The 12,410-nt window shown below is 52.0% G+C and overlaps 3 protein-coding genes across 3 annotated transcripts; all 3 read right to left on the reverse strand.

The window, feature by feature from the left end:
• Positions 1–751: 751 nt before the first annotated feature.
• Positions 752–3,658, reverse strand: PHOT1A (Phototropin-1A; the record flags this gene model as incomplete). Its single annotated transcript, XM_036634324.1, has 5 exons — positions 752–1,090; positions 1,145–1,488; positions 1,587–1,813; positions 1,871–2,205; positions 2,270–3,658. 5 exons carry the CDS (start codon positions 3,656–3,658, stop codon positions 752–754), a joined length of 2,634 nt encoding a protein of 877 aa, XP_036500015.1.
• A 2,850-nt stretch (positions 3,659–6,508) lies between these two features.
• On the reverse strand, positions 6,509–8,162 carry asaE-8 (MFS transporter asaE; the record flags this gene model as incomplete). The annotated part of the gene is made up of 6 exons (XM_036634325.1): positions 6,509–6,526; positions 6,615–6,963; positions 7,024–7,126; positions 7,180–7,474; positions 7,555–7,760; positions 7,880–8,162. 6 exons carry the CDS (start codon positions 8,160–8,162, stop codon positions 6,509–6,511), a joined length of 1,254 nt encoding a protein of 417 aa, XP_036500017.1.
• A 714-nt stretch (positions 8,163–8,876) lies between these two features.
• On the reverse strand, positions 8,877–12,374 carry CGCS363_v002477 (uncharacterized protein; the record flags this gene model as incomplete). The annotated part of the gene is made up of 4 exons (XM_036634326.1): positions 8,877–9,618; positions 9,778–10,585; positions 10,639–10,844; positions 11,944–12,374. 4 exons carry the CDS (start codon positions 12,372–12,374, stop codon positions 8,877–8,879), a joined length of 2,187 nt encoding a protein of 728 aa, XP_036500016.1.
• Positions 12,375–12,410: the final 36 nt, after the last annotated feature.

A 12,410-nucleotide genomic window follows, 5' to 3' on the forward strand; every position in this document is an offset into this window, starting at 1 on the left:
GCCCCGGTCGCCCTGCAGGTCGAAATCAGGCAGAAGTGCATATTCCCAACATCTTCACTCCGAGTCTGAATGTCTTGGTCAACGAATCGAGACTTGATCGGCGGGGTAACCTGACTTGGTCGAGATGGATAAGGGATAACCAAACCAAAGTGAGATTCAATTGAGAAGGTGAACTTGAATTTCAGGGGTTAGAACACTGGCTTGGCCGAGTCTTTGAGAGACATTGGAGGGGCAATACAAAATTATTTTCCCCGTCCCAGACCGTATCTCTCTTGGAACAACGAAAGGTACCGATGTGCACCTCGGCCACCCCCACCGAAGCAACTGCGCATCATCTCCCGCTACAGACGACTGCTCAGGTACTCGATGCTCATTTGCGGAGGAAGCCATTACCAGCTTTCGCCCGTGAACTCTTACACCCCGACATAATATTCTCGTAGATGACCTCTGATGGAGTTAAAGACTGGGGAATAATTTGCCTAAAAACAAGTCCGGCAACAAAGTTCACTGCAAGGAAGGGAGGGGACATACTGCGCACTCTTAGTCGACAGGCTCAAAGATTCAATCATTCAGAAAAGGATCTAATAATAAGTTGCTACAGATCTTCAAAGAGTGACATTTCAGCAAATTTTGCCTCGTATGTCGTGACTCCGGAAGAAGGGTATTGTTCAATGCCAGATACAAAAGGAATGAAGCAGTAAAGTATTCCGATCCTCCAACGACGATCGCGTCAATGCTGAGCATATGTTTTTCACTGAATCGCCGGCGCCATCGTAAGAACGACGTAGTGCACGGCAGACTTGTCATCCTTCAGGGGTGTCCAGTGCGTCATAAACTTTTCATCTCCCCGGAAGAGAGCACTGCGCCGAGTCTGCAGCCGGATCTCCATCGAGATTGGTGACCCAGAGCGGATAGCGCTGCGGACTCGGGCCTTGTAGTCGGATTGGTGGTTTACCATGTTTTGCTTGAAGAAGCGGAAGATTTCCTGGCCGGTGACCAGGCCGATGGTGTTGTTGGCGGGGTGAAGCATTTCCATCACGCCCTCAGAGTAGAACCTGATGATAAAGGAATCATAGCTCAAAACCAAGTACTAGGTTACGAACGTCAGTTGTGATAATTGGTAAGTAGAATCAAGTTATCTTACCTTTGAGTACGCAGTGTAAAATTCCTTCATCTGCGCATTCAGACTTTGACCCTCCATGCGGTGCAGAAGCTTGTTTTCCATTCCAGCTTCGGCAGTGACCGTTGTCGGCGCGTTGTTGCTGTCCACACGTACTCCCAGGGCTTTGAGGAATGCTTTACGCGCGGAGGGCATCGAGCTGGCTCGGTGAATGGGCGGTGCGTTGGCTTTGGTTTCGTCTTGGGTGTCGTCATTCGTCGAGGTCGACAGCACTCGCATGACGTCCACATTGCTGTGGATGGTTGTGGAGCAGTTGATCTGGCCACCAATGAAGAAAGCGAGCTTGCCTGCCTCATTATAGAGAGGAGCTGGAGATTGAATGTCAGCCTCTAGTAGAAATGTCGGAGCCTTCGCGAGATATTTCTACCATCGCCGCCCAGTAGAATGAGCTCAAGAGATTACTTACCGACATAGAGCAAATTCCAGAAAGGGTCGCCATTCTTCTTATAATTCAAAATAAGTTCCACGGACTCTTTCCGCTCATCGATAGCGTTCTTCAGTCGACGAATTGGCACCCGGTCTGTGTGTGCTCCTTGCAGAAATCTGCAGTTTCGTGGGATGATTTCGGGACGCGTGTATCCTGTGACCTTGACAAAGCCGTCCGAGGCAAATACGATCGGGTTGTCCGCAACTCTGTTCACGCGCAATGTCAGCTTCGGAAATCTGAGTGCTACTGGAGAGTAAACTTACGATGGGTTTGTCAAACAGAAGCAGTCGCCGAGTCCCTGATATGTGTGTCGGTTTGTAGCCAAGGCCCTTGTCGCGTTAAGTGCCATCTGATAGCGCACGAAACGGGGATAAATGTCCAGGAAAACATCTTGCTCGACACTCTCCTGAAGGTCAGAAAACAGAGCCTCCATCGACGGGAGCGTCTTAGTCATGAGCGACTTCATCTCGACGTGGACCTGCTTCCTCATTTCGCCATTGACGTTGATCTGCTTCGACGAGCTCTCGGCGAGGAAGTCCTTGTGAATTGATGTCATGATGCCCGCGAGATCGTTCAGGGTCGTATGGTACTGCTCGACCTGCAGATTCAATGACGTCAGTGATCGCGTCCAAGCCCCGGCTCGAGACACGAAAGTTGCTTACCTTTTTGAGAAATTCGACACTTTCGCTGCAGAATCGAGCTTCGGCGAATTTCAGCAGTTGGTGCGAAGTTGTCGGGTTGTGTAAAACAACCTGAAAGATTCCAGGCCCAAAGAAGTCGACTGTGCGGTTCGATCCGGAGCCATTGCTGGTGACGCTATGCTTGGATGTGGACTGTCGCGAAATGGAGATTGAATCGTCGCTCATGGCCCGCCTATCGCCCGTCCCTGGTCTGTAATCCGGCGTGAGCCTCGCCGCCAACCCATTCTTCACGCTGTAATCTTGATCCTGGTCGTCGTCCATGTTGTATACTTTGTATGTCGTGCGGCGTGAGCGTGGGGGATCGGGACGTCTCTGGCTGATTGGTGGTGGCTCCGCATCCTGGTACAAGCGATGCTGATCGAGAACAGGTGTCCGCAGCTCCCGTTTGTGCGCCGCGAGTGATGCGCCGGCGCGCGAAACGGGTGGAGGCTGGGAAGATTGACGAGACGACTGCCTCGATGTTACGGGTCTGCTGCTGCGGCTGTGCCGGTGGTGCGATGCCGGTGGTCTGGATGAATCTCGAGACTTGTCTTCTATCGGCAAGTGGATGGCAGTAACTGGAGTTGCCACTACGGCATCGCGCACCTCGTCCCGAATTTCGTCGTGATAGTTGCGGTCGCTGAAGTCTTCGTCGTCCTCCTCGTCAGATTCGTCGTAGATGATTCTCCTATGAGGTCGGCCGATGGGCGGAGGTGTTGCTGAGCGAGCAGCTCGCGGTGAGGAGTGAGCCGCCCCTCGGGGAGATTTAGATGAGTAATAGTCGCCCTCTCCAGCCTGCGCCAAAATTCTTCTTGCGGCCTCGATGTCTTCAGCGCGAGGGGGCCGTTGAGGAATGTTATAATCTCGACGAGACGCGATCCGACCGCTGCTGTCAATGCTGCCTCGATCGGGGCGAGACGAGCCTCGAGCAGGAACGGCGACGATATCCCTATCGGGCCTTGAATGGGAGAAATCGGGGGGCATGAGGTCGCCCCGAGACAAAGGACGGGCGGGAGGGTTAAACTCCATGCTGTCTCGCCCCGGGCGGGAAGCTTCCCTTCCACCTGGGCCCTCCACTGGTATGTCCGTATCCCTTTCGGAGTGGCTTCCGACAGCTCCCACCATGATGCTAGACTCGGACAGAGAACGGCCTCGCTGGGGTCTTCGACGGGCCTCGTCCTCGCTCTCATCTTCGGATTCGTTACCAAACGCGAGCCGTGCTGCGTGAATGGCCCCGTTGTCTACCCGTGGTAAGACCTTCGCGAACAACTCGTCGTCGACGGTCCCTGTGGGAATAGACTTCGCCGCGTTGCCGTTCCCGGCGACGAGAAGGTGGGCAGCGTCGTCATCTACATCATACCCGGGCGCCATGGCTGAGATGGAAAAAAAGAAAGCCTTTCGCGCCGGACCTAACAAAGCAATTCCGCGTATAAACCAATTGTGTAAAAAGAGTGCTCGAGGGCCCAGCTCGCCAATGAGAGCGAAACCTTGCTTGGGTGAGTTTGGCGCGCGATTGTCTCACCTCGCGGCCATGTGAGTGGTGGCAGTATTTTTATTTTTTTCAGAGGAAAAAGAAAAGAGCTCTTCCGGGAAACGAGGGGAAAAGGGAAAGCGGCGCGCCCTTCGTCTTCTTGAAAGATCGGAGCAAGCCGCGGCCAGGATTTGATATCTCCATTTGACATGCACGCTCGAGCGTTGCTCCTCTGTTAGTACACGGCCGGCACTTGGCAGGGAGCAGGGGAATGCTCGCCACAGAGAGAGGGGTTGGACCCATCGAAACCTGTTTTCTCCTGCTGGAGTGAGGGCGGTGGTGATAGTCTTGCTTCTGTGACTGGTTGGGAGAGTGGCTGAAGATGGGACGACAGGGCACTGGTCATCGGTCGAAGATCCCTCCTAGCTTGTGCTCGGACCGCGGACGGGCAGATGTGCAGCCAGGAGGAGCTTGCAAGGTAGGGTGACATTTGTCTCCGGAACTTGGATCCGTCAGAGGCCTGGGAATCTGGTATCTAGATGTTTTGCATGAAGAATTTGCTGATTGTCGTGGGAACCCCCCACCACCCGGGACGACGCTGGAGGCTCATCTTCGCTGCGCTAATTTGTCACGATATGCTGTTTGACTCGCTTGCCCGTCTTTATTTTGGCCGTTTGAGGAGCTGCTCGAGACCCTTAAGGCTCGGGCTGTCACAGGAGTGGAGTTGCTCGGAAATGGCCTCCAACGCCCACATCAGCTCCATATTGCGTCAACAGGGATCCTAGGATCATCGATAGCCGAAGCGCGTGGCTTTTGTTTTTCTCCCAAGTCAATGACCGTTATGGTTGATGCATCGTGCCGCCAGAGTCAAAGCCATGGCAAGACTGCATATGCGCCCAGTTATAACTGGCACCGTTACAGGCACGTTGGACACCCAGCATGCGCATGATTTGCGATTGGAAGGAAGCCGTGATGTTGCAGTTGTTACTTTCGGCACACTTCGAAGTCTGTTGGATGCGACCGTGAGATCGCCGATTCGCTTTCGGCCATGAGTTAGCAATGCATCCTTGGCTTTAACGAGTTGCATGGTGATGAGGAGCAGCCCGTCTTGCGACTTGTTGGAGAGAACACTTTTGACTCCACTCAACTGCTTCGCGAAGACCTCGGTTCTCCCAGAAGCCAGGGGAAGAAACATTCATATTGTTTCCAGCCGTATCAATACCGAAGCGAATTAAGGGCCACAGGCATACCCTTCTCGGTGAATGTCGCGATTTTTGCAGCGCCAACCTTCGACGTCCGAGCGTTGTTCTGAACTCGCTGTCAAGGAGATGAATGGATGACGCGGAGTTTGTCAATGTAACCCTGCGCCACATGGGTGCGGCCAGACCACGGTGCTACCATGACGACACAATGGAAGGGCTCGAGCGTTTCTATCGGTATGAGGAGATTTGGGGGCCCATGACTTTGCCTCTTTTCTCGTAAACGAAAAGGGGTGTGGGTGTGTCTGCTAAACATTTTTACACAGCTCATAGAGCTTCGACCACTCCACCGCCATTGATGTTCTTCAGCTCCCATCCCGACTGGCGTCAAGCAGATCTCCAGCCCCGACTCAAGAGGCGTTCGTCTCAAGTTGAAGCTTACTTTTACCGCCGCCATACATACTTTTCTCGCATGGCAAAAGGTGGGCAAAGCTCACCCGGAGTCCTGGTGTCTGGGAAGTGGGCCAGAGCTCCATTTTTCTCCCTGTCAAAGTTCCGAAAATAGTGACCACACCATGTCCAAGTGCCGTCCATCACTGGGCTGGCCGGCGCCGGTAGCAGTTAGCATGCAACCTGCCCAGATCTAGAAAGTGAAAAGTGACTGATAAGGCATAGGGTCTTGAGCTATCATCAGTTTGACAGAAAGTTTGTTTGCGCGACATCTCTTATTCGCAATTGCAGATGTTAACGGCCGCTCCAGCTTGAGATGCGAGTACGATGAGCACCCTCAAATATGGGGTTTCACATGAAATCGTCGCGAATAACATTGGCACGCTATGATCACGCGAGCAGTTCCTGTAGTTTGGTTGAAGCCGTGTTTCTATCTTTATGTGCGGAGCTGTGACGTGCATGCACCCTGTGCGTTGGTTTGAACCCACGAGTCCCACGGCTCATCGATCTGCGGGTGAAAATGCTTATCGTGATCGGTCATCCACAACCGTGCTTAACGTTCCTGAGGGCATCGATCGACGGGGTAAGCACCGCATCAGGATGATGCATGGAGTGGATACCAAGTGTCTGCGTGTGAGCGGTCGTGGGTGCTATGGGTCTTGGGCTGCCAGATAAGTAGCTGATGTCTCTCCTGATTAGTCCTGAATGGTTACCTGCGAGCTATGTCACTTACAACAAATCCTGGCAGACTGGTGAATTGTATTAGTCCCGGATAGAGAAAATCTCTTGTCTCAGCTTGCCCTTTGCGTGATACTGATGATTTGGAAAGAATCAGAAGATCTAGGTCATCCAGCGATACCTCATGAACCAAGGCTCTGCTCTGTGCATTCGTAGATGAACCCCTTCTGGGTCTAGAACGTCGGCTGCACAGACACCCCAATTGATTTTTGTAGAATTGGCTATCAATTTCTAGAAAGAAGTGGGTCATGATAGCGTGTGATATACAGGTGTAATGAGGCTTTTCCTGGCAACCGCCATTTACCATACTTTACAAGCATACCATGACCGCTAGTACTTGATGCTGTCTTTTTCAGCACATATTCATCTCCTGACACTCTCCTATAGAATGTTAAACTTTCTGCGGTTTCCAGCCCACCAGTGCTACTCTGGCAGCGATGAATAATACTACACCGACGGCACAGCATACTCCACCAAAGATCTTGGTGTTTTGGAACGATCCGCGACTGCTGCTGATAATGGCGCCACCAATTGGCGAGCCAGTCAAAGCAGCAATAGAAGCAACAGCATACGCAGCACCGGTGCGGACTCCGATATCCTGAATGGGCGAGATGTGCGCGACGAGCACGGGTGTCAAGCCAATACCGGCTCCGGATGCTACGCCGAACAGGGCCGCAAAGGTGATGTCTGCGGCGTTTCCGGTCGCAGGTAGCCAAAAGGCCAGGATAAGAATCATGGTCAAGAAGCTCATTGTGATCATCATGTTGAAGTGGCCAACCTTGTCGGCGAGGGCGTTGGGTACTGTGCGTCCGATGATACTGCGAGTAACGAGTCAGCAATGATGGATGACAGTCCGCACAACGGCGGGAGTTTCTTACCTGGCGCCGTTCAGGATGGGGACGAGGTATTGTGACAAGCCCTCCGACATGCCGCCTGCGCGAGCCTCTACCACAATGAAGGTGATAGGAATGAACATGCCCCCTTAAGAGAGTTAGCTTGAGAGCCATGATGCGTCGCTTCCGAAGAAGGCTTACAGTAGAAGAAGTAAACTGCTGCAGTAAGCAGTGAGAAGGGCAGTTCCCGGAATGGTTGAAAGAAAGCCATGACGCGAAACGGGCGTTTGGTTGGCGGGATGCGTGAGCGAACGGTGAAGTTGGCCCAGATCAGCAGAGCCAGAATGAGAAAGGCACAGACCCTCATAGACCAGCCGAAGCCGATCTGCGGGATGAGATGAATCAGCATGATGGGAAAGATGACGCCTCCGAGGGACGAGCCGCAGACCGTGAGCCCAATGGCGGCGCCACGTTTCTTGAAGAACCATGTCGTAACCTGTATGGAATGAAATAATCCTGTCAGCCGCAAGTCACCCACGCGGAGTGTGTGAACAAGCTTGTAATGCGGTGACTTACACAGGTAAAAGCAGGATAGAACACCATGGAGGCGCCGATTGCAGAGCAGATAGCTTGGCTAAGCAAGATCTGGTAGTACGTTTTTGAGATGCTGACCATCATCAGGCCGAAGACGTGGAAGAAAGTGCCAATGGCAAGAGGAAGCGCCGGTCCATAGTCGTCAATTACTTTGCCGACGAATAGACCGCTAAAGATCATGAAGAAAACTGCCCATGATGCGAGTGATTAGCAGTTTTTCCCAGCGGTACATATTCATGAGAGTATGGTGAAATGCCGAGAAAGATGAGAAAAAAAAAGTGAAAATGAGCAAAGAGGCCAATCTTACTTTGCAGCGCAGGGATCCATGCGATATCTGACGGCGTGTAGTCGCGCAATTGATTTTCCTGGTAATAATCTTGGAAAATGCCGACGCAATTCACCCATCCAAAGGAAACAAAAAGGCATGCCGAGGCGCCAGAGACAGTCAGCCAAGCCTTGGCACCGCCTTCCGGGAACGCTGATTTATCGAACCCTGCCGGGCTCGCAGGACTCTTGACGGCCTCAGCCTCACCATCGCTGGCAGGCGGCGCTTGGGGCGCGAACTCTTCCTTCTTTTCTGTGTCGGACATCTTTACCACGCTGCTGTGCGATGCTGTCGATGATGTTTTGACGAATGATCGATCCGATGATGCGGTGTTTGTGGCCGGCGACGGGAGAAAGGGAGAGGAGGTGGGAGAATGGGACTTCTTCAGGACCGGCTGTCCAGCAAACAAAACAAAAGTCCCAAAGCAGTCAGACGGATGTAAGAAATTACGGACTTTGGTTAACCGCGAGATAAGCGCGAAATGGATTGGTCAGAGAAAGAAAGCTGATCTATTGGCGCCGTGTGCCGTAAGCAAAGACGCCCGGTGGCTTGATGACATTGTCTCACCAACCCTTAGTGCGGTCCAACACCCGTGGGCAGCGCCGGCGCCTTGATCTTTTGAGATGCGACCTCCGAGGCCGAGGGACCGGGTGCCGGCCTCGGTCTATTGCGGCGGCCGAAGACACAGATTTGGCTTGATGAGGCCGAATAGCAGCTTCGGTTCTTGTGTTGCCATGACCGTCCTGCAACAGAGCATTCCGCAGAGAGACTGCCAAGACAGTCCCGTACTGTCCTACTGACGTGTCTCGCGCAATGACTGGTACACGATACATCGTGGAAATTTCGAGAATACTGCGAAATTCTCACTTGGACGCGGATAACGGGACTTGATTAGAGGGGAACGAGTGGGAAGACACGTCGATAGATAGGGCCCTCCATATATCACTGTTGATTGCCTCATCCCCAATTCGGCCGTACTTTACTTTGCTTTGCTGACCATTATCGGAAATACCTGAATTTCCACAGAATAGTACAATTCCATTGTTGCCCTTACGCAACCAACGCATCCATCCGCTGACACCAATACTCCAGAGCCTTTGTTCTCATAGGAACCTTTTTCCCGCGTGAAAGGCTCCGGTTGGACTGCCAGATCGATACCCAGCTTCTTGACATTCTGTATATCCTCGGCTGTCAGCATTCGTTCGTCCATCTGACGAAGCACCTCATCCATTCTGTCGATCCAATGTAACCGATAGAACTCGGCCAAAGAGCAGCCCAACTCTTCCCATCTCCTATCAAGCTCAACCATGAGAACCTCGAAGGATTCAAGATCCCCTTCGTCTTCTTCCAAGATTTCAAGAATTCCCTCATCGTCGTGTTCTTGGAAGCCATCGCAACAGCAGGTATGGCGAAGGGGCAGCATGGCAAAGGTGCACGCCCGCAGCCATGTTTGCTTGATGTGCCGCGGGAAATCAAAAGTTGCTTCCATCTCCAGAGTCCGCTCACGGACAAAGTTCATCATGTGCACCGTGTCCCCTGCATAAACGGACCTTTTGTAATTTTCCAGGGCCGTCTTCCACATTGAGTTGTAAGGACTGCAGCCGCCAACGGAGCATCCACAATTGCAGATGTCTCTTGGATCAAAGGTCGGCATCAACACGCCATAGCGTTCCAAAAAGCGGTGCAGCAAGTGGAAGGAGCTGTTGTCCTTCGCAAAGTTACTACAAGACCCAACTAATCTCAGCACATGATGTGCTGCAGAGTATCTGGTCACGCAATTGGGTACTTGTCTCTGTAGGCTTGCACCACGTTGCATGAACCAAAATTCAATGGACGCTTCCAAATTCCAATCAGAACACCACAAGGTGTTACAGGGGTACTTTACGGCTAAAGGGGCCAAACCGTTGATGTCCGGGAGATCGATGTCGCCGAATCCCTTGGCATAGAGGGAGTCTGCTAGTTCACAGGCACCAATGGAATACCCGCTGATTTTTGCATAGCCCAGAATGTGATAGACAGACGCACCCTTGCGCCATATCTTGTCACTCGGCTCGTTGGATGTGACCCCCAAGTGCCACTCTGTGGCGTGCAAGTCCGTTCGACAACGGGGATGAACATTAACGCCTTTCGCATCGAGTGCTTCCAAGACTTGCCTGGTGTAGTAGTCGAGAACCGTCTTTTTCTTGAGGTCCATCCGATCGATTTGATCGCAGGTTAAGTGCATGAGTCCCAGATGTTTCAGCTCTTCCCTGCGAATTTTGAGCTCGTCTATGATCAGGTCTCTTGCCTTGACCGAAGCGCCTAGCATTGCATTTACCCAGTTGTCATGCAAATTGAATTGGAGTGAAGAGTCCTTTCCGGCTTTCACGAGTAGATCAACGGCGTTTGCGCATGGGCAGTCATCCGAACAGCCCTGCGGGCTGTAGCCTATGCATATCTTCCCACTCCAGCTGAGAGCGCTGCTAAGTAAAGTGGACTGACTTTGATCGAGTAGCTGGAGGCTGGCAAGGCCACAGTGTTCGACCATGATCTGTAGGCCTTCGGGCCATCCCACAAGATAATTCAGCATCTTCTGGCCGTATGGGTCCATCTCGGACAACTCTGACATGTTGGCATCTTTCTTGAGGATGTCGAGCAGCATCGTTTTGTTTTGTCGGACGATGGCTCCCATGAGGTGGCCTTCGTAGGCTGCAACTGATTAGGCCCTGTCGAATAATCAGGTCTTTAGTCGGGATACTTACCTTTCCTCATCTTCAATGATATAGCAGACGCCCTTCTGAAAGCTTGCATTGCTTCTGCGTCGCAGTTTTGAGGGGGCATTTTCGCATCTTGTAGAATCAGCGGAGTTACGCTATCATCCGGCAAAAGGATATCGAGCGCGCCCACGTTCTGCGCAAGAGTGTCCAAAGGTGTTAATGAGAGGTAGATGTACAAATGAAACGGGTATCTGTAGATCAATATTAGCATTCTGGCTTCTGGTAGGGCACTAAGAAACGCACGATCCATGCTGGTCTGGTCGGTCCCGTGGAACTCCAGCATCAACCAAAAACGCAAATACCCTGTTTCTATACCCTTGCCAAGTTCTATTGGCCGCTATGCGAGACATGACTCCCAGAAGACTGCAACCATAGTTATCAATCTCAAAGGGAGACGATGTTTTGGCCATGAACGTGGCCTGCAGTGTCTTCAAGCCGCATTGAATCAGGCCACTGCACTCTTCGTCACTCCACTCCCGATGAAAGAATGCGTCTTCCAAAAGGCGAATGACATTCAGAGCCGGGCTGTTCTGGCGGACGGGATAGTATGTAAAGGATGGCGATATGCCAAAACCCCCGGCACCGAAGGTGGCGGACATCGAGAACGTGATAGCAGCAGGAAGAATGGCTTTCAGGGTACTTGTCGAGATACCGATAGACCATGTATCATTCAACGTCGTGCATACGCTAGCGAAAGAGCACCAGGACGCATGAACGTTGCCAATTAGGCTTTCTTGCTCCCAGAACGCCAATCCAATCCGTTGTCTCCTCTGTCTGCATACTTGGCGTGGCTTGCAGGTGCATTGGAATCCAGGGTAGGAACGGCTTCGCGAGAACGGACGGTCGGAATCGTTTGCTGCACCAGCCGCCGCATTTCCACTGTCAACTTCTGCAACATCGCAGAAGTTCTTCAAAACGGCTGGTTTGGAGATCAATCGTGGCAGGACCGCCCTGCCATCGGAACATGAAGACATCAAGGACGTCAACATCATTTTCAATTCTTTGAGATCTTCTCGGACCAGCGTCGTCTCCTGTTGACTTGAGGCCACAGGCAGATTCGCTGTTTTCTTTTCGATGTTGTTCAAGGTCGAATTCAAAATCATTCCGTTTGAGTATGTCTTCTGGACAGACGTCTGAACAGCCAGATGCATTTGAGAAACTCCCCGCGACAATGAGTCGAGGCCAATTTTCAGCCCTTGTAACTCTTCACCATGACCGATGGAAAGCTTCCTATACATACAATTAGAAACCGATCAGAGCCAAACTGTAGGCACTCAAAGTGTCACATACAACTGGACCTGTAGCAAGGCCGCCTGAAGAGCTCTGTTGGCGGCATCCAACTGCGCGTTGAGTCGATAGAGATGATCTTTCTGAAAAGGATACAGAAGCTTCGTTTTCTGTTTCTTTGCCCTCTTCATGATCGGATTAGGGTAGTTGGCATTATTCCCGGCCCGTATCTTTTCAACAAAGTTGCCGAGGATGGAAAGTTCGACCTCCGCTGTCGTCATCGCCTCTCTAACAGCGGTGATATTCACGCCGGTAAGTTGATACTGAAGTGACTTGATCTGTTGCAACAAAGAGTTCATAGACTTGCAACATCTCGTTGTGTACTCCATGTCTTCTTTGCGGCACTGGACTCCATCGAGATAATTGCTGATGCTGGCGCCGACTTGAAGCCCTAGGGACACCACCCCAAGGACTGTTCCTAAGACATCTGCCATGCTCGGCGTGTTCGTGTTTCCCTCTGTTGTTACTGT

The sequence above is a fragment of the Colletotrichum siamense genome, assembly GCF_013390195.1.
Source record: "Colletotrichum siamense strain Cg363 chromosome Unknown KSG_Cg363_contig02, whole genome shotgun sequence".
In the NCBI taxonomy this organism is placed as follows: domain Eukaryota; kingdom Fungi; phylum Ascomycota; class Sordariomycetes; order Glomerellales; family Glomerellaceae; genus Colletotrichum; species Colletotrichum siamense.